The 19989-nt window shown below is 64.1% G+C and overlaps 3 protein-coding genes across 3 annotated transcripts; 1 reads left to right on the forward strand and 2 right to left on the reverse strand.

Moving 5' to 3' along the window:
• Positions 1-1170: 1170 nt before the first annotated feature.
• Positions 1171-7440, reverse strand: PTH2 (parathyroid hormone 2). Its single transcript, XM_036425658.2, has 3 exons — positions 7319-7440; positions 2054-2184; positions 1171-1342 (listed from the first exon to the last, which is right to left on the reverse strand). The coding sequence occupies exons 2-3, from the start codon at positions 2179-2181 to the stop codon at positions 1171-1173; spliced, it is 300 nt and encodes a 99-aa protein (XP_036281551.2). The 5' UTR covers positions 2182-2184; positions 7319-7440.
• GFY (golgi associated olfactory signaling regulator) lies at positions 4893-7583 on the forward strand. The gene is made up of 3 exons (XM_036425736.2): positions 4893-6132; positions 6316-6489; positions 7284-7583. The coding sequence occupies exons 1-3, from the start codon at positions 4968-4970 to the stop codon at positions 7481-7483; spliced, it is 1539 nt and encodes a 512-aa protein (XP_036281629.1). The 5' UTR covers positions 4893-4967; the 3' UTR covers positions 7484-7583.
• A 145-nt stretch (positions 7584-7728) lies between these two features.
• Positions 7729-19989, reverse strand: SLC17A7 (solute carrier family 17 member 7). The gene is made up of 12 exons (XM_036425731.2): positions 19794-19989; positions 15750-16002; positions 13834-13952; positions 13443-13557; positions 13072-13159; positions 12809-12895; positions 12568-12710; positions 11582-11731; positions 11048-11180; positions 10010-10120; positions 9757-9884; positions 7729-9127 (listed from the first exon to the last, which is right to left on the reverse strand). Exons 1-12 carry the CDS (start codon positions 19853-19855, stop codon positions 8834-8836), a joined length of 1683 nt encoding a protein of 560 aa, XP_036281624.1. The 5' UTR covers positions 19856-19989; the 3' UTR covers positions 7729-8833.

Below are 19989 nucleotides of genomic sequence, written 5' to 3' on the forward strand. Positions count from 1 at the left end.
GTGGCCCGAAGGGCAATGACGGCGCGGTGCAAATTATGGGAGAGCTTGCCAATCACCGAGTCCGCCCCGCCCCCTTCCCGTTGGCGGCCACGCCCAGCTTCCCCCTTTCGCGAGACCAATCACAGCGCGGTCCGCGCGAGCCGCGCCCAGGGCGGCTGAGAACAGGAGGCTGTCAGTCACCTTGGGCGGGGCCGACGGGCTGGCCGAGGCTCCAGAAAGGCGGGTTCTGATTGGCTGCCTTCTTCCCTGGCAGCCAGGTGTCTCCCCGCCCCGCCCAGGACTCCGAGAGCCTGATTACTGGTTCCCTCCCTTTTCCCGCCCCAACCTGCCGCTCCGATGGCCTCCCCTGAAGACACAGAAAGCCCTGAAGAAGCTGCTGGACGCTGTTTCGAGAGGGGGAAACCCCTTCCTATCAAAACGTTCGATTCGCGCGGGGCGCAGTCCTGAAGTCCTCCTAGTGTCTGACTCGGAGGTTAAGCCCTTTCCGATACCGCACAGCGACCTTTGGGGAGCCTGGTCTTCAAGGGCAGGTGCAGCTCACATCGGAGTCCCGGGTCGCCCCTGTGCCCACAGAAGGGAATGGGGAATTTAGAAACTAGTGAGCGCTGGAAGGAAGTGAGACGGAGAGCCAAAGGGAGAAAATGGGACATGAAGGAGTCAGGCAGAGAGAAAAAAAGTGATGAAGAATGGAAGACTTTTAGGGGCAGCAAGAAGAGAGAGCTAGAGATTCCCAGGTGAAAGAGAAGTACGGAGACTCCGAGGAGGGAGGACAGATACCCAGAGCGACAGAGCCCCAGAGAAGGGGCAGTGACCTGGGAGAGAAATGGGGACAGAAACCCAGAGAGAACAGGGCCTGGGGGAGGGGGAGGAACAGGCTCAGAACGAGGTGCAAATTACAGGGCGGGGCGAACAGAGCAGAGATGGAGAGGGGGCTATACATGAATGGAGGGTCATTTTTTAGGGCGGGAAAGGGGACGGAGGCGGTGCTGGGCCCGCTCCCCCCCACAACCCGTCCCCTAACACACACACACACACACACATACACACACGCTCACACACACGCGCACACACACACACACGCACACGCACACGCACACAAATGCACGCACACACCCGCAGGAAGGAGGCGGAGCCTGGCGCACAGTAGGGCCTTTATTGGCATTTCCAGGCTCAGCGCGCGTCCAGCACCAGCAGCCTGTGCATGTAGGAGTCCAGCCAGCGGCGGCGCTCCAGGGCGGCCAGCAGCCGCGCGCGCTCCCGGAAGGCCGCGTCGTCCGCCAGGGCCAGGCTGCGCCGCGGGGGGCCGGCCGGGGCCGCCCGGGCTGCGCCGGGGCCACGGGGGCTGCGGGGACGGAGAGGCGCGGTCAGCGCGGGCCCCGGCCTCCGCCCGCCACCCCTGTCCTCCTCGAGGTCTGACTCGAAGCCCGGTTGCTGCGCCGTCCGTGGGCGGCCCGGTCTCCGACCTCTGCCCTTGTGCTCCGCGTGGGTCTCTGTCTCTCTCTCCGGCTTCCGGGCTCTGAGCGCACAGACAGCCTGATGCCCTGGCCTGCCTCCGCCCAGCGCATCCCGAGAACCCAGTAACCGGGTTCAAGGAGCGACCCCAGTTCTGCTTTGACTCTTTTTTTAAAAAGATATATTTTACCGATTTTTTCACAGAGAGGAAGGGAGAGGGATAAATAGATAGAAATATCGATAGAGAGAATCATCGACCAGCTGCCTCCTGCACACCCCCTACTGGGGATGTGCCTGCAACCAAGGTGCATGCCCTTGACGGGAATCGAACCTGGGACCCCTCAGTCCGCAGGCCGACGGTCTATCCACTGAGCCACACCGGTTTGGGCTGACTCCTTTTTAAGTCCCTCAAGGCCTTCCCCAGCCCGTATCCTTTTGTATCTCTGGCTGCTTCCCTGTCCACCCGCATCTCTACTCGCCCCTAGTCTCTGTCCTCTTTCCTGGTCTCTGCCGCCCTCTCTGCGCCTCTGTTCCCTTCTCCTGTGGTCCCCTTCGTCCCTCCCCGCTCCCTGGGAGTTCTGGGCGCCCCCCGCGCACATACCTGAGGATCCCCGCGGGGGGCAGGGCGGCGCCCGAGGCGGTGCGGGCGCCCCAGGGCACGAGCAGCAGCAGCAGCAGCAGCAGCAGGACCCGCGCCCGGGAGCTCCGGGGCACCTGGCGAGCCTCCATCACCTGTGGAGGGAGAAACCGGGAAGGGCTCCGTGAGGCCGGCGGCCTGGCCCCGAGCCCCAGAGTGCTCCCACCCACGCCCCGCAGCAGCCAGACCCCAGGGCCCCTACCGCGCCGTGGACTGGGGCAGCCAGGCCCGCAGCCCCTTATATCCCTCCCGCAGCCCCCGCAGCCCCGCAGCCGGCGGGCAGTGACGCAGCCCGGGGGCCGGGGCGTGGGGTCAGCCTCCCCCAGGCTCATTAGGAGCCGCCGGCTGTAACGAGGCGCCGGGGGTGGGGGCCCCGCCGCTGCCTTGGCGGAGATCAACTAATTGGGACCCGGAGCTGGGTCCTGAGCTGGAAGCGGGAGGGGGGAGACGGACAGACAGAGGGGTGGACGCGAGGGGGTGTGTCAGAGGGATAAAAATAGAGACGGGCAGAGGGACCATCAGCGCAGAAGCCAGAGACACAGAGAGAGAGAGACCGGAAAAGCCACAGGGAGGAATTGATGGGGAGAAGCAGACACAAAGAGGTGAAGTAACCGTGGGAAGGAAGGACAGAAGAAGGAAAAAAGAGGAAGAAGGAAAGGGAAAGGAAATGGACAAAGAGGGCCAGCTAGAGAAGAGGGAAAGATAGAAGGAAATGGAAGGACAGCCAGCTGGACAGAAATGCCCAGAGATAAATAAATCCCGGCAAGGAGAGAATCAGAGAGTGTAAGACAGGGAAGAGGAAACAAAGGGTTGTGTGGTAGGGTGTGGAGGCAGGAAAAATGACAGGAAAGCCGACACCGGTTTGGCTCAGTGGATAGAGCGTTGGCCTGCGGACTGAAAGGTCCCAGGTTCGATTCCGGTCAAGGGCGTGTACATTGGTTGAGGACACATCTCCAGTGGGGGGTGTGCAGGAGGCTGCTGGTTGATGTTTCTCTCTCATCGACGTTTCTAGCTCTCTATCTCTCTCCCTTCCTCTCTGTGGAAAATCAATAAAATATATATATATATATTTTTTTAAATGACACGAAAGTCTTCCAGAGCCCCGGGGAGGTGGGGAAAGGGACAGGGCCCCGAGCTGCCCCGGAGATGTGCCTGGCCCTTCGGGAGGGGGGGGGGAGGGGGGGGTGTCACGAAGATAAACCCCAGTCCACACCCACCCTATTAAGAGGGTGCACTCTACACAGCGGGGAGGCGGGTAAAGGTTGGGACTTCCCAAAGGCAGTAGCAAGCTGGCAAGATGTGGGAAGCTGGCCTCTGGGTCCCGGGAAGGTAGGGGGCCAGGGCGGGGGCTCCGGCTCCTGGTTTGGATTCCTGGATTCCGGTAGGCTCTGAGGAGAAGGGGCTGAGGGGCCTGGCTCCTGGGTCTTGGCATAGGATGGCACCAGGGACTTCCATTTGGTTAGGCCAGATCATCTAACTCCCTTCCCCGCTCTAGAGACAATGAGCTTTTTCCCCGTTGACTTCTAGAGAGAGTGGAAGGAGGGAGGAGGGAGAGAGGAACATAGATGAGAGAGACGTATCTGTTAGCTGCCTCCTGCATGTGCCCCAGCCTGGGGCTGGGGAAACATATAGCGAAGTATGTGCGTGCTCTTGACCAGGAATCTAAGCCACAGCCCTTAGGTCTGCAGGCTGACCCTCTAGCCACTGAGCAAACCGGTCAGGACCGGAGACAATGCACTTTAGCTCTGTCCCTTTAAGATCTCAAGCTTGTCGCTAGGCTCCCAGGATCCCCAGGGAGGGAGTCAGGTGCCTCACCTGCGCCCTGGGACCCTCCCTCCCTCCTGCAGCCCCACCCAGAGCCATCCTGCAGCACTCACTGGTCCCTGCGCCCCGCTCTGCTCTCCTGCTGTCATCTTGGACCCTCCTGAACAGGTAGGAGGCCCAGGGCCCCACGAGACTCTGTCCCAGCCAGGTGTCCCCCAAGCCCACCTCCACCTGACCACAGGCAGCCCCTGAGCAAGACCCTGAAATCTAAGCTCCATCCTCAGGTAACGGAGACCTGAGTCCCCCAGGAGTCTGAGGAGTTCAATCCCGCCCCCCACACCCCTCTCTCTGGAAGACCCGAGACTCAGAGTTCCTAACTTTCTCGCTCAGGATCCCATGTCCTTCTCCCGGATAACCCGGCCCCCCCAGCCTGGCTCCCGCAAAATCCCCAGCATCTGAACCTTCTGGCTTCTCTCCAAAGAAGCAGGAATTGAGACCCACAGGGCCCTCCAGCCTCTGGGAATTGGGAGTCTGACACCCCCCCCCCCCAGCAGACCAAGAGTCTCCCTCCTCCCTCCGATCCAGGGGTTCAGCCCCAGGCCCAGCCCCAGTCCTTCCTTCTGAGCCTCCAGATGTAAACAACTGGGAGTCCAGGTGGGGGGGGGGGGGGACGGGGGGGCCCGCTCGGAGAGGAAGGTAACCCCGGTTCATTCAGAGATCTACATCCTCCGAAGTCGAGGTTGAGGGGGTCTGGGGACTTAGAGAGGTGTCATTTCCCCCCAATTTTTCTGGGACCCCCTTGGGGAAACAGATAAGGAAATTAACTACGACTCCCAAGAAGCCCCGCGCCCGTGTCCCTTAGCTACGGCGGCCAATGCCCCAGCCTTCAGGGACGCGCAGTGAGGCTCTGCTTTCCTGGGACCAGCCTGGCAGGGGCAGGGGTGCGCCTGGGGACCAGTGGGCGTGGCCTCCGGGAAATGGGCGTGGTCTCTCTGAGTAGGCGTGGCCTCTGTGTGGGCGTGGCCTCGGGGCGGGGCAGGGACTCGGGGCGCTTCCTGCCTGAGTCCCGGCCTCCCTGCTCCCCGGCAGCGACAGGAGTCCTCCCTCCGGAGCCATGACCGCCTTCCGCCCTCTGCTCCTCCTCGTCTTCCTCCTCGCCGGGCGGGGTTCCAGGGCCGCGCCATCGGCCTCACCAGCGGCGGGCTCCGACTTCCCGGGGATGGGCCTCCCCTCGGACCCCGTCCTCCCTCCTTCGGCAAACGCCCCTCTCCACCCGCCTCCCCCGGAATCCGGGACAGCGGCTCCCGAGCCCTCCAGGGCGCCTCCTTCCGGTTCCCCCGAGTCCTCTCCCCTTAACGTCACTGACACCCCCAACCCTGACCTCCAAGACCTCGCACACCCAGAGCCTCCGGAGGCCCCCAAGCCCAACTCACTCAGCACCTCCACGTCAGAAGCCCCGGAGAACCCCGAAATCAGCCCCTCCCAAGTGACCCATCCGGAACCTTCGGAGCCCCCCACGCCTGGCCTGCCTGAGATCCCACACCCAGACCCCCCTGAGGCCCCCACACCTGATTCCCCCACAACCTCGCACCCAGAGTTTCCTGGGACCCTGAACCCTGACCCTCCCCAAATGCCACCCCAGGAATCCCCAGGCGTTCCCACGCTTAAAGCCTCTGAAATCCCACAGGCAGGCCCACCGGACCCTGACCCCACCGGAGCCCTTCACCCCGAAACTCCAAAAGCCCGTGAGCCCAACACCACTGAGACCCCGAACACTGAATTCCCTCAGACCCTGCACCCCAACCCTACTGATGCCCCCGACCCAGAATCCCATGCGACCCACCACCCCGGCCCCGCTGACATTCCCCCGTCAAAACTCCCCACGGCCCACTCCCAAGATGCCGCAGAGATCGCCAGGGACTCAGGCCCTGAGACCTCCCCCCGTCTTCACCCAGACACGCCCGCACCCTCCGGGGACCAAGCTACTGCCCCGCAGGGGCCGCCCCTGGACCCCGAGCCAGAACCCCCTGCGGCCACCCGGCCCAGCTCCCGTACACTGCCCACCTCAGGGTCTCCCGGGACTGCCGAGCCCAAGGCCCCCCAGAGCTCCAGCCCTGAAGGGCCAGATGCCGCTCTCCCGTCCTCCCGGATCCCGGGCCCCCCTGCTCCTCCAGGGCCCCCCAGTCAGCTGGCTCCTGCCACTCTGCGGGCCCCCCAGCGGCGCAGCCGAGGTGAGAGAGTCAACACCATCATCCTGGTGGAACGCGTGAAGGAGACCGGTGAGGGGCTGGGACCCGGACCCGGGTCTGAGGGAGGAGGGGCTGGGGGCCTGGGTCTGAGGGAGGAGGGGCTGGGGGCCTGGACCCCTGGGTCTGAGGGAGGAGGGCTGGGGGCCTGGACCCCTGGGTCTGAGGGAGGAGGGCTGGAGTTTAGGGTACTTATTGCCGGGCTCCTTCCTTCAGGTGTGACCCTGGTGGGCCGCCCCCGGGGCGGGGCGGGAGGGGCCCTGTGCCTCTTCTTCGCCGGGACGGGCCTGCTGATCGGCATTTTCCTGCTGCTGTGGTGTCTCTACCGCCGGGCGGCCCGGCACCGGCCCTTCGCGCACCACCGGCTTCCAAACGATGGCGATGAGTCGGGTGAGCGACCCTGACAGCGCCCGCCCTGACTGCCAGCCCGTTTCCTTTCCCCGGTGTCACCTGGCGCTTTATTTATTTTTAAATATATATATATTTTTATTGATTTTTTTACAGAGAGGAAGGGAGAGGGAGAGAGAGCTAGAAACATCAACGAGAGAGGAACATCGACCAGCTGCCTCCTGCACAACCCCCACTGGGGATGTGCCCGCAACCAATGCACATGCCCTTGACCGGAATTGAACCTGGGACCTCTCAGTCTGCAGGCCAACGCTCTAGCCACCGAGCCAAACCGGTTTCGGCTCACCTGGCACTTTAGGGCTCCCGGCCAAGACGTACAGGTCCCCCGTATCCAAGGTCAACAGAAGCCCTGACCCCTCCATGGTCAGGTCCTGCCCCCCATTTCTCTGAGATTTCACACACAGGACCCCAGCTACAGGTCCCTGCAAACCCCCCTGCCCGCCAGGAGTCCTGCAAGCCCCGCCCTCTCCATGGAAAGCCCCGCCCCTGCCCGCCAGGAGCCCTGCAAGCCCCGCCCTCTGTGTCAAACCCCGCCCCCTGCCCACCAGGAGCTCTGCAAGCCCCGCCCTCTCCGCATCAAGCCCCGCCCTCATTGCGCAGAGGCGCTTCCCTCACCTACTTAAGGGCCCTCCCCTCGCCCTTTTGGTGTGAAAACCCAGCTCCTCGGGGCGGTCAGCATCCTCTCTCCCGCCCCCTCCTTCGCCAGCGGCCCAGCGGGCGGGGGCCGGCTCCTTCCTGGCCAGCCCCGGGGTGACCCTGCCCCTGTGCCCCCACAGCCCTGCACTTGGACGCCCCCAAGGAGCCGTACGACCTCTACTTCTACGCGCCGGATGCCTGGATCCCTTCGCACATCTCCACCAAGCAGCCGCCGCCCACCCCTCCGCTGCCGCCCAAGCTGCCCCCGCCGCCGCGCGGGGGCCGCCCGCAGCGCCTGGAGCCGCTCTCCCCCGCCTCGCTGCCCGACAGCTTCGTGTGAGCGAGCCCCTCGGTGCCCTCCAGGGGGCGCCGTCCTCAGACACCCCCCTCCCGGATGCTGTGCTGCAGAGCCGTGCTCTCCGCTGGCGCCTTCCCTGGGGCCAATAAAGCACGTGTTCCGCCCCTCACCGGTCTCCTGCTCCCGCCTCATTCCTGGGGGAGGAGGGCCTCGAACACCGGGGCTGCAGGACAGGGCTGGGGCCCCGGACTCCCCACGGCCGCCGCCCCAATGACGAGGACCGGGCGTGTACACCAAAGCACTTTATTGGGATGGGGCAGGGCAGGCTTCACAGTCACAGACAGACACACAGACACCCCCTGCCCCGGGGGAAAACACCTCTCGCCCCAGCCCCCCTTTTTTCCCTTTCCTGGAACTCTGTGACTTCTCTTTATATATATATTTATATATATTTTCCCCAAATTCTAAGCCCAAAGAGAGGTGTCTGGAAGGGTAGCATCCCAGATTTTGAGTCATTTAGCCCCTGAGGGACCCGACCAATGGCCACTGAGAAAACGAGGGCGGTGCGAACCACCCAGGAGAATAAAGTGCAAGGAACTGGGGGCGGGCGGGCGGGGGGACACGTGTTGAAACCACCGGGGGACGTTCAATGTGGTGGCTTCACACACTGATGAACTTGAGCAGCCACTGTTTGACCCTGAAGACTGTCAGAAAAGTGCATGGGGTGGCGCGAGGCGTACGGAGAACCTGCCGACGGGGCTGTTCCCCTGGACGTGGGGCTGAGCAAGGAGAAGGTCTTGGGGGATTTGGTGTCTCAGCAGAATCTGCTGGGGGGGGGGGGAGTAGGAGGGGGGGTCTTGAAACCACCATTTCCCCTCAGAAACGCTGGTGAGAATCGATCTCTAAAATAGTGGGGGGGGGGGTGCCGTGATTGGCTAAACCAACCTGGAAAAAAAAATGCAGAATAGATTTAGGCGAGATTGGAAACCTCCAGAGGAAGACCTTGATTTTTTTCTGAGCAAAGAGCGGGGCCGAGTAACTCAGGGCCCCTGGGGTGAGAGGAGGGGGGGGGGAGTTGCCTCAAAAACCACGCGAGAGAGCGAGAGACTGGACTGTCCACTGAAACAAAGCCCTGACCGGAGAGGTCTGAGACCATCGAGGCAAAACGAGCGCTAGAGAGGACCCTTAGGGGAGGCTGGGCGTCCTTGGAACCGCCGCCCGCAGCTTCGGGCGATGGGGAGGGGAGGAGGGTGGACAGCACGGGGAGCGGAGGAGGAGCTGCCCCAGGCCCCAGGCAGGACGCCAGGCCCGGGTTCCCGCTTGCCGTCCCCCGGGCCAGAGGCTGCGGACGGAGCTTCTGGAAACTGCCCCCCGCGGGAGGCACAGACAGGATCAGTAGTCCCGGGCCGGGGGCGGGGGCCGGGGGGGCTGGGCGGTGCTGTGGATGGCGCCGTAGGAGGGCGGGGGGGCCGGCGGGGCCCCCGGGGGCTCGGCCTCGTCCTCCACGTCGCTCTCGTCGCTGCCGGCCAGCTGGTCGTGGCCCACGAAGCCGCACTTCTCCTCGCTCATCTCCTCGGGCTCCGCCCACGGCTGCTTCTCCCCGGAGGCGAAGACCCCGTAGAAGATGACGCCGCCGTAGTGCACCAGCGAGGCGATGAGGAACACGTACTGCCACTCCTCCCGGGTCTGTGGAGGCCAGGGGAACGGGGACCGGAAGAGAGAGGTTTAACCCTGGCCGGTGTGGCCCAGTGGGTAGAGCGTCGGCCTGCGGACTGAGGGGTCCCAGGCTCGATTCCAGCCAAGGGCACCTGCCCGGGGCTCCATCCCCAGGGGGGGCCTGCAGGAAGCAGCTGATTAATGATTCTCTCTCATCGTTGATGTTTTTCTCTCTCTCCCTCCCCCTTCCTCTCTGAAATCAATAAAAACATACTTTATTATTTTTTTTAAATATATTTTATTGCGTTTTCACAGAGAGGAAGGGAGAGGGATAGAAAGCTAGAAACATCGATCAGTTGCCTCCTGCATCCTCCCCCCCCCCCACTGGGGATGTGCCCGCAACTAAGGTACATGCCCCTTGACCGGAATCGAACCTGGGACCTTGCATTCCGCAGGCTGACGCTCTATCCCCTGAGCCAAACCAGTTTCGGCAAAAAATATACTTTAATAAATAGAAATATATTTGAGAGAGAGAGAGAGGTTTTAGAGGAGTGGGGGAGGCCCAGAGAGAGGGAGACAGACCCAGAGAGAGGCCGTCCGCATCAGGGAGGCACGGAGCCCGGAGGCGGAGGGCAGTGGGGCAGGGCCCGTGCTCCCACCTTGTGCTTGGTCATGGCGCCCACGATGATGGGGCACACCATGCCCGACAGCGTGCCCACGCCGTTGGAGATGCCCATGAGGATGCTGGCGTAGCGCGGGGCGATGTCCAGGTGGTTCACGTTGAAGCCTGAGGAGAGGCGCCGGCGGACCCATCAGAGCCGTCCTCACCCCGCTTCCCGCTGGGAGGCCCCTTCCTGAGCCAGAAGCTCCCCCCGCGCAGCCCCATCCCGGGCCGCCGCCCGCCGGCCTCACCGGAGATGGCGAAGCCGCTGAAGCCCACGGCGAGGACCAGGAAGGAGATGGCCACGCCCTTGGAGTGCGAGTAGCCGACCACCAGCAGCAGCGTGGCCTCCATGCCGAAGCCTGGGAGGTGGGGCTGCCCTGAGCCGTCACCCCAGACCTGATCCCCCCACCCGCCTCCGCCTCCGTCCGCTCCAGGCCTGGTCCTCACCGGGAGGAGGGGCTGGGGGCCCGGACCCCTGGGTCTGAGGGAGGAGGGGCTGGGGGCCCGGACCCCTGGGTCTGAGGGAGGAGGGGCTGGGGGCCCGGACCCCTGGGTCTGAGGGAGGAGGGCTGGAGGCCTGGACCCCTGGGTCTGAGGGAGGAGGGGCTGGGGCCTGGGTCTGAGGGAGGAGGGGCTGGGGGCCTGGACTCCTGGGTCTGAGGGAGGAGGGGCTGGGGGCCTGGACCCCTGGGTCTGAGGGAGGAGGGCTGGAGGCCTGGACCCCTGGGTCTGAGGGAGGAGGGGCTGGGGCCTGGGTCTGAGGGAGGAGGGGCTGGGGGCCTGGACCCCTGGGTCTGAGGGAGGAGGGGCTGGGGGCCTGGGTCTGAGGGAGGAGGGGCTGGGGGCCTGGGTCTGAGGGAGGAGGGGCTGAGGGAGGAGGGGCTGGGGGCCCGGACCCCTGGGTCTGAGGGAGGAGGGGCTGGAGGCCTGGGCTCCTGGCCTGAGAGAGGAGGGGCTGAGGGAGGAGGGGCTGGGGGCCCGGACCCCTGGGTCTGAGGGAGGAGGGTCTGAGGGAGGAGGGGCTGGGGGCACAAACTCCAGCGCCTCCGCTGGGCCCAAGGTGGCCCCACCCCCTGACTAGACCACGCCCCAAAGATACCGGGTCCGAGCCCCATCCCTGCACCTGCACACCTTCCCTCTCTGTCCACACCCCTAGGACAGCAGCCGCCTGAACCCCGTCTCCCAGCCCCTCTCCGTCCCCTCCTTTCCGTGCACCCGCCCTGTCCCGTGTGGACCCCGCTCCTCCAGCCCAGCGAGGTCCGTCTCTGCCCCGGAGGCGCACTCACCGCCGCAGTTCATCAGCTTGCGCACGTTGGTGGTGGACATGATGCGGCGGGTGCGGAGGAAGTCGGCGATCTGGCCGCCGATGGGCACGATGATGGTCATGACCAGGTGGGGCAGCGCCGACACCAGGCCCACCTGCGCGGCGGGAGGGCAGGGCCGGCGCTCAGGGCCGCCCACGGGGCTCTGCCCGTCCCTGCCTCCGCCGGCTCCTCCTGGTCCCTCACTCCCACCCCTCCCCTCCCCACCCCTCCTCTCCCCTCCTCTCCCCACCCCTCCTCTCCCCACCCCTCCCCTCCCCTCTCCACCCCTCCCCTCTCCACCCCTCCTCTCCCCACCCCTCCCCTCTCCACCTCCCCTCCTCTCCCCTCTCCACCCCTCCTCTCCCCACCCCTCCCCTCTCCACCTCTCCCCTCTCCACCCCTCCTCTCCCCACCTCTCCCCTTTCCACCCCTTCTCTCCCCACCCCTCTTCTCCCCACCCCTCCCCTCTTCACCCCGCTGCGCCCCTGCCCGCCCTCCCCCGCCCCCGGGCCCAACCTTGCTGATCTCGAAGCCGAACACTTCCTCGAAGTAGGCGGGCTGGGAGATGAGCAGCAGGTAGAAGGTCCAGCTGCGGCAGAAGTTGGCCACGATGATGGCGTAGACGGGCATGGAGGTGAAGAAGCGCCGCCAGGGAGCCTTAAACTTCTGTGGGGGGCGGGGGCAAGAGCAGGGGCCGCTGAGGCAGGACCCAGGGGCTCCCATGTCCCTTCAGGAGCCTCCCTACCGGGACCCAGGTTCCCCCTCTGCATTAAAGCCTCCAGGTGCGCCGGAACCGGTTTGGCTCATGGGCTTGCGGGCTGAAAGGTCCCAGGTTCGATTCCCGTCAAGGGCATGTACATTTGTTGCGGGCACATCCCAGGTAGGGGTGTGCAGGAGGCAGCTAGTGGATATTTCTGTCTCATCGATGTTTCTAGCTCTCTAGGCCTCTCCCTTCCTCTCTGTATATTAAATAAATAAATAAATAAATAAATAAATAAATAAATAAATAACAACCCTCTAGGGGCTCAGGGGCGCCCCCCATGTCCCTGCGGGGCCCTGCATCCCAGCCCCTTAGTGACCCTTCAGGGATGCAGGCTCCTGGTTTGCAGCGGCCCCTCAGGTTCGCATGTGTCTGGACCCGATGGCCCTCAGGGACCCCTGAGTGTGGGCCCGGGAAGCTTCCCATTCAATAAGGACTCCTGAAGCCAGCCTCACCCTAGTAAAACCCCACAGTGTCTAAGCAAAACCCCGCCTCTGCCGGGATGACCACGCCCACCGGCGGCCCCGCCCAGCCGGCGACCTAGCCCCGCCCCAGCGCATGCTAATCGGTCGTTGGTCCCGCCCCCCAGGGTCTAGCCCCGCCCGCCGGGCGTTCCCATTGGGTCTCTGAATCGGGGACGCACCGCGGACCTTACACATTCATTGTGGGTCCTAAGCCCCCGTCCTCCCGCCTCCCCGCCGGGGTCCCCCCGCCCCGCGCCCTGCCAGGGCCTGGCTCGGACCGTGAGCGGGTTCATGAGTTTGGCGCTCTCGCCGATGGCCTCCTCGATGTACTTGCGCTCCTCCTCCGAAATGCTGGGGTGCAGCGCCGGGGACTCGTAGGAGACGAGCAGCCAGAACAGGTACCAGAAGATCCCGAAGCTGCCTGGGGGTGTCAGGAGGGCGATGGAGGCGAGGTGACGCCCGGCCGGCCTCGCTCGGACCCGGCGCCCCCACCACCACCCCGGCGCCCGGGGCGCTCACCGTAGACGTAGAACACGGAGCTCCAGCCCGAGTACTGCACCAGCACCCCGGCCAGGGGCATGGCCACCACGGCGCCGGCGTAGGAGCCTGGGGGGGGGGGGGTGCGGGGGAGAGAGCGGACCTAGCTCCCCGCCCCCGGATCCAGGGGTTCGGACCCCAGCCCCGTCTTTCCAGGACACAGCCCCTCCGCCCACAGATATCCGGCCGGGGCCCCGCCCCCTCCTCCTCCAGACCCTCCTCCAAACCCCAGCCCTTCCTCTCACCGCAAAAGGCTGTGGTCGCCAGGCGACTCCGCTCCAAGGGAGGGGCCCACTTGCTCCAGATCCCGTGGCACGCGGGGTAAGTGACCCCCTGGGGGGAGGAAGAGGTTGGCCCTCGCTGGCTTTGCTCAGCCTGGGGCCTGAGAGTCCCGGGTTCCCGGGTTCGATTCCGGCCATAGGCACATGCCCGGTTTCGTGTTCGATTCCCCAGTAGGGGGCGTGCAAGAGGCAGCGGATCAATGATTCTCTCATCATTGATGTATCTATTTGTCTCTCCCTCTCCCTTCCTCTTCGAAAACAATATATATAATTTTTAATTTTTTTTTTAAGAGGTGGGGTCAGAGGGCCGCGGGTCACATAGGGCCGGACTTTACCTCCACCAGCCCCTGCAGGATCCGCACGAAGATGACACAGCCATAGTGGACGCGGGCAGCCGAGGGGATCAGCATGTTTAGAGTGGATGTAGCAACAATAGCAAAGCCGAAAACCCTGACGGGAAGAGTCCGTGGTCCGGAAAAAAAAGTTCAGCTACCCCCCCCAACCCCCCGTGCATAGGATTCTGCTCTCCTGCCCACAGCAGAAGCCAGTTCCCCCCACACCCAGGCCCCACCTTCTCTCTGACAAGCCCCGCCCTCCTCTAAGACCCCGCCCCCAGGCTCCTCCCATTGGCCAAAGCCTGCCCCCAAATGCCAGGCCACACTCTCTGACGCCACCCACGCAACTGTAGCTCCCGCCCGACTTGACAAACCCCACCCCGACCCGTACCTGTTGGCTGCGAATTTTTGGCAGATGAATCCCCCGGGAATCTGGGTGACGATGTAGCCCCAGAAAAAGGAGCCGTGTATGAGGCCAACAGTCTCCGGATCCCAGTTGAACTGAGCTTTCTGTGGGCCCAAAAGCACATCAGACCAGTCGCGGGAGTTTGCCCCCCCTCCACCAATCAGCACCCTCAGGCTTGGTCCCTTAGCCAATCCGCAACAAGGATCCCTCTCTCGTCCCGCCCTTCAGAGCTCAAGCCATCCCATGGTCCACACAGAATCAGGCTTCTCCGCGTTGTTAAGGCCTGTGCTGTCTTAGCAACGGGGCCTGTCACTGCCTACACGCCTCAGTCTGCCTGTTGCCCTGCCTCAGTGTCCCTCCTCTGAATGTCTAGGGACCCATAACCAGGGTGGCGATTCTTTCTCTTCTTCTAACCAACTTGGGAACTGTTTGCCCAGTGACCTGGACGAGTTCCAGTCATGGCCAAGAAGTAGCCAGAGGCGTGGGCCACATTGGAAGGGATCCATAATCAGATCTTTGTTTTCTGAGACAGAGGCATGGCCTACCCTGAAATTAAAATAGGGAGAAAGCCCAGTGGGTGTGGCTCAGTGGATTGAGCATCGGCTCATGGACCCAGGAGGTTCCCAGGTTTGATTCCCTGTCAGGGCTCATGGCCAGGTTGCAATGTTTCTACCTCTCTCCCCTCTTCCTTCCTTTCTTTGTAAATATGTTTACATCAATAACAACATATAATAAAAAAAAAAAATAATAAAAAATAAAAAAAAACAAACGCAGACAGTCTGATGTGAGGCGGGATTTAGGTAATGGCCAGAGCAGATGAAGTGGGATTTAGCAGGGGAAGAGCTTCAAAAAAGTCAGGGTTAAAACTCAGTGGGGCCCTGGCTGGTTTGGCTCAGTGGATGGAGTGTTGGCCTGCGGACTGAAGGGTCCCGGGTTCTATTCCGGCCAAGGGCACATCCCTGGGTTGCGGGCTTGATGCCCCTTGGGGGGCATACGGGAGGCGGCCAATCGATGATTCTCTCTCATCACTGATATGTCTGTCACTCTCTCCCTCTTCCTTCCTCTCTGAAATCAATAAAATATATTTTTAAAAACCTCAGTGGGGATGCCCAACTGATACGGCTCAGTGATTGAGCGTTAACCCATGAACCAGGAGGTCACGGTTTGATTCCTGGTCAGAGCACAGGCCTGGGATGTGGACTCGGTCTCCAGCAGGGGGCGTGCAGGAGGCAGCCCATTGATGATTCTCTCTCATCATTGATGTGTCTATCTCTCTCTCTCCCACTCAGAAATCAATAAAAATATATTTTTTTAAATTCAGTGGGGAGCTGGTGATGGGACTGGGATGAAGATGTGACCCTGGGACGGGTGTGGGAGGCAGGCGGAGCAAAAGTTGCTGGGAGGCCCAAAATGAAGAAGGGGCCATATATAGGGAGCCTAAAGCTGGGCCGAGACCACGTTTTGGTATTGGGGACCTGAACTCAATAAGGGCGGGGCTTCCCGTAGATCAGGGCGGGGCTTAGGAAAGGAGGTTCCCGGAGACAAGTCAGAGTAAGAGGGCAGCGCAGGTGGGCGGGGTTCTTCGGGCTGTGGGTTTTCTGCTTGTTTGTTTTAATATGTTTTTATTGAGTTCAGAGAGAAAGAGAGAGGGAGAGATAGAAACATGATAGAGAGAGAGAATCATTGATCAGCTGCCTCCTGCGCACTCCCCCCTGGGGATGGAGCCTGTAACCTGGGCACATGCCCTTGGCCGGAATCGAACCTCGGACCCTTCAGTCCGCAGGCTGACACTCTTATCACTGAGCCAAACCAGCTAGGGCCGGGCTGTGGTTTGTGGGGGCGTGGCCTGGGCCAGCGTGACGTCACCGGGCGCGGGCGGTGCGGGCCCCGCCCCGCGCTACCTGCACCACCAGGTGGCCGTTGCGGTGGGTCGTGCTGTTGTTGACCATGGACACGATGGCCACGCCCAGGTTGCAGCGGATGCCGAAGCTGATGCAGAAGCCCAGGCCGCTCATGATGGCGATGATGTAGCGGCGCGGGAGGCCGAAGCAGGTGCAGTCCACCACCGGCGGGTCCCGCGTCTGCGTCGCCACCGGGCGGCCGTCCGCGCTCAGCTCCAGCGTCTCCGCGCCTTCCTGCCGCTTCTCCAGCAGCCTGCGTGCGGGCGGCGGGGTCACACCGGGCCCGGCCCAGCCCCGCTCCTCCCGGGGCCCAGCCCCCCTCCTCCCGGGGCGACAAGAGCTCAGGGCCAAGCCTCCTGCTTGAAAAAGACCCAGGATGCCAGAGCCGGTGTGGCTCAATGGATAGAGCGTCGGCCTGCGGACTGGAGGGTCCCGGGTTCGATTCCGGTCAAGGGCATGTACCTTGGTTGCTGGCACATCCCCAGTGGGGGGCGTGCAGGAGGCAGCTGGTCGATGTTTCTCTCTCATCAATGTTTCTAGCTCTCTATCCATCTCCCTTCCTCTCTGTAAAAAATCAATAAAATATTTTTTTTAAAAAATAAATGTTAGTTGTCTAAAAAAAAGACAGAAAGAAAAAAGAAAGAAAGAAAGAAAAAGACCCAGGATGCTAATGGAGCCCGTGTTCCCCCGCCTTCCTGCTGAGGACTCCAGCTTCTCTCGGACCCAGGATCCTGGAGCCCCCCCCCCTCCGCCCCGCCCCCCTCAAACCAGGAATCCCAGGCCCAGCCCCTCCTCCCGCAGACTCAGGTGCCCAGGCCCCCAGGTCCCTGCTCTCCCAGCCCAGCCGTCTCTCCACTCAGCAGTTTTGCACCCTCACTACCCCCTGCGATCCAACAGCCGGTGCCCCGCCCCCCACCCCCGGCCCCCTCCCCCAGATACACGTCTATTTGAGGAAGAAAAGGCGCTAAGGAGATGCTGCAGCAAAGGTGTCAGCAGAACAGATGCTTCGCAGCCGCGGCTGCTTATAGGCCGACCCCCTCCCCCTGCCCTGCCTCTATGGCTGTCCTCCTGGCCCGGCCTCGGGTGCGGGGCTGGCAGCCAGCTGACTCCGTCCAGCCACCAGCAGCCCATCCCTGGGGCCTGGGAGGGAGCGGGGAGACGTCCGGGACCCTGGAACCCAGCAGTCCACCGGGCGTCCCTGGGAGCTGGAGTTCAGGCTGCCGGCCCAGGGGACGGGGAGGGGGTGCTGGGCGGTGTCCTGGCCAGGACAGATGGCCCTGGGGGGGACTTGGCTCGGTCCCCGTCGCCCCCGCCGCCCCCTCCGTTCCGGACCAGGGACTGGGCTGTGATGACGGGGATGGACAGATACTCAGAGGGCCACCTCAGATCCCCCAGGGGAGGGGTGTCCAGGGGTGTGGACAGGCCCAAAGGGAGGGGGGCTTAGAAAGAAGGTCACAGACACAGGAGGAAGCGAGAGACCCAGAGAGAAGGGGTCAGAGACCCAGAGGGATGGGGAGAGGGTAAGATAGGGGGACCCAGCCCGGAAGAAGGGGGGACCCCGAAGAGAGGGGACGGAGACCAGAGGCAGGGAGAGGACGGAGGCACAGAGGACCCGGGCGCTGAGCGATGAGACTCGGGCGCTGAGGAGCCGGCTGGGGCTGCGCTGGGCGAGGTGCGGCTCCTGGCCGCGCGGGGAGGCAGCCAGGGGATGGGCTGGATCCCAGGAAGGGGCCGGAACAGATGGAGGCGAGGGAGCCAGGACGGGGGAGGAGAGAACAGCCAGACGGGCTGCGGGGAGGCGGTGGGAGCGAGGCGAGAACACAGCCCTGGAACTTAAGGAGAAGGGGGGGGGGGACACGGATGGGGGAGAGGAGGAGGGAGGGGGGAGTGAGGCACGAGACCCCGAGTGAGCGGAGAGAGGGGGAGGCAGCCCCGGAATGGCTCCTCAGGACCCGCCAGCCAATGGGATCAGACGGTGACCCGGGTGGATATCAGATGCTATTTGACCCTGAAACTCAAGAAGTGATTGCGGCTAAAACCAACGTAAAGGCCTGTGTCCGCTCCTCTGGGCTCTCCGTCTGCTCCCCCCTATGCCCCTGTCCCATTCTCTCCTTGGCTTCTCCCTCCTCTTCCCAACGCGCAGCTGGGGAAACTGAGGCTCAGAGAGGGACAGCGGCACGTCCAAGGTCACGCACAGGAAGGGCGATGGGCCGCCCACGTCCTGGCTCTCACCAGCCCTGGGCCTGGCCGACCGAGGAGGCCCTTCGGCTCCTGGTCTGGCCCGCATTACCCCCGCCCCCGCCCCCACCCCCGGCCTCGTCCCTAGTCGCCCCTTTACGTCTGTTCCCTGGCCTGGGGGAGCGTCCCCACCGGCTGGAGCCGGAACCTCCTGCATCTCCAGGAAAACCCACAGCCTGCAGCCCAGCGGGAGGGGCTCAGCCACCCTGTCTCCCTCTTCTCCGAGGAGCCTCAGTTTCCCAGCTTCGTCCCGAGGACCGAGCGGGGGTGGGCTGGTCCAGCCCAGAGCATCCCCCTAGTCTCCAGCCACCGCAGCGAACCCAGGATTCACAGGCCCATCTCCGCCCAGGCTCCTGGGCGACCGCCCTGGCGAGAGCGCTGGGCTTGGGGGGCTGCGGAGGGGGGGCTGGGAGGCGGCTGAGGGTGAGAGGGAGGCAGGGACCGAGCCAGAGAAACCCAGACCCAGCTGAGAGGCTGAGGGCGGCGACGGAGGGAGGGGGCCTGAGGGACACTCCTCTCCCCGCAGCCCCCAGCCCAGCCTCCATCCGCACGCACGTCTCTCCCTCTGTCTCCTGACTTCTCACGGATGTGTATTTTGAGAAACTCGTGAAAGGAGGCGAGAAAAGGGGTGGGGAGGGGCTGGAGATGGGGAGACGCAGGGGTGGGGTTATCTCAGCTTCCCACCGCCTCCCCTCCGCGCGTGATCCCCCTGCCCCCTCCCTTCCCGGCCTCCTGCCCCTCTCCCCGGTTGTGGGGGTCCGTGGAGCCAGGAGGTGACCTCCAGCAAGCAGGACTGAGTTAGACTGGGAGGACTGGCATGGCCCGGTGCGGGGGACGAGGGCCCGCTGAGGTCGGGGTCAGGGCTGTGGGCACGGAGACGCCGGGGCCCGCTCCTCCCGCCCGGGCAGGTATTTTTAGGCCCCACCGCAGATGAGTAATTCCCCTGACCCGGAGCCAAGGCTGGGGTGGGGGGTGAGGGACGGGAGGGCGGCGACCGGCCTGCCCCGGGGGACACCCAGGTCACTGGGGTCACCTCCCTGGCCGGCAGGAGCCTACATCCTTGGGGAGGTCTCCGGTGGGGTCTGCGGCCGCCTCCCCCCTCCCCCCCGCCACCCAGAGGCCCCGGCCACCCTGGCTTCTCCCTCCGGCTTAACTGTCCCCAAGGACGAGAGCCCACGGGCCCCAATCCGCTTTAGCTTCAGATTAAACGCTCCGGGTGACGGAAGCGGAGAAGCACAGAGTGATGGGGGGACGCGGGGCAGCGGGGCGGACACCCGGGAGAGGACAGAGACCCAAATAAGAGAGACCGAGACCCCGAGGGGGGCGAGCAGAGACCCCAGAGACCCCGAGAGGAGAGGGGAGTTGATAGAGATCTAGTGAGAGCAGGAATCAGGGAGCGGACAGGGACTCAGATAACGGGGACCAGAGACCCAGAGAGAGGGGCCCAGAGGTCCAGCGAAAGGACGCGGAGAGAAGAGGGGTGAGCAGAGCCCCAGACGTGGGACAGGGGTTCGGAGGCCAAGAGAGAGGGGGTTCAGAGACCCAGAGAGAGGGGAACACGCGGTCCCAGGGAAAAGAGACCGGACTGAAGCGGGGTGGGGCCAGAGAAATGAACCCGATGAGGATGAGCCAGGCAGGACCAGGGACAGCGGCGCCGTCGGAGGCGGAGGGAGAAAAGCGGACACCCGGGGGGACCCCGCGATCGGCCGATCGCCCCCCGCCCACCTATGGGTGTGCGCCCGCGGGGGGGAGCGCCCTCTCCGGCCCTGGCCGTCCTCCCCGCCCCGGGACCCCCGCCCCGCTCACCGGTGCAGCCGCCCGAGGGCGCGACCCGCGAGCTTCCGAAACTCCTCCCTGTGGAACTGCATGGTGGCGGCCCGCGCGGCCCGAGCTCCCCGCCGCCCCCCGCCCGCGGGCCCGGGCGGCCGCGTCCGGGTCCCCGGGGTCCGCCCCGGCCCGGCCGGCCCCGCAGCTCCGCTCGGGGGGAAGGAGGCAGCGAGTG

Source organism: Pipistrellus kuhlii, unplaced genomic scaffold, assembly GCF_014108245.1.
Source record: "Pipistrellus kuhlii isolate mPipKuh1 unplaced genomic scaffold, mPipKuh1.p scaffold_m20_p_84, whole genome shotgun sequence".
In the NCBI taxonomy this organism is placed as follows: domain Eukaryota; kingdom Metazoa; phylum Chordata; class Mammalia; order Chiroptera; family Vespertilionidae; genus Pipistrellus; species Pipistrellus kuhlii.

What these genes read in the sequence shown, in the direction of transcription:
- GFY (XM_036425736.2), top strand. Translation starts at nt 4,968, where the DNA reads ATGACCGCCTTCCGCCCTCTGCTCCTCCTCGTCTTCCTCCTCGCCGGG. An exon ending in GGAACGCGTGAAGGAGACCG is followed by an intron (nt 6,133 to 6,315) that starts GTGAGGGGCTGG and finishes TCCTTCCTTCAG; the next exon opens with GTGTGACCCTGGTGGGCCGC. An exon ending in AAACGATGGCGATGAGTCGG is followed by an intron (nt 6,490 to 7,283) that starts GTGAGCGACCCT and finishes GTGCCCCCACAG; the next exon opens with CCCTGCACTTGGACGCCCCC.
- PTH2 (XM_036425658.2), bottom strand. Translation starts at nt 2,181, where the DNA reads ATGGAGGCTCGCCAGGTGCCCCGGAGCTCCCGGGCGCGGGTCCTGCTG. An exon ending in CCCCCCGCGGGGATCCTCAG is followed by an intron (nt 1,343 to 2,053) that starts GTATGTGCGCGG and finishes CCGTCCCCGCAG; the next exon opens with CCCCCGTGGCCCCGGCGCAG.
- SLC17A7 (XM_036425731.2), bottom strand. Translation starts at nt 19,855, where the DNA reads ATGCAGTTCCACAGGGAGGAGTTTCGGAAGCTCGCGGGTCGCGCCCTC. An exon ending in TCGGCTTCGAGATCAGCAAG is followed by an intron (nt 11,181 to 11,581) that starts GTTGGGCCCGGG and finishes CCCGCCGCGCAG; the next exon opens with GTGGGCCTGGTGTCGGCGCT. An exon ending in CAGCGGCTTCGCCATCTCCG is followed by an intron (nt 9,885 to 10,009) that starts GTGAGGCCGGCG and finishes GCCTCTCCTCAG; the next exon opens with GCTTCAACGTGAACCACCTG.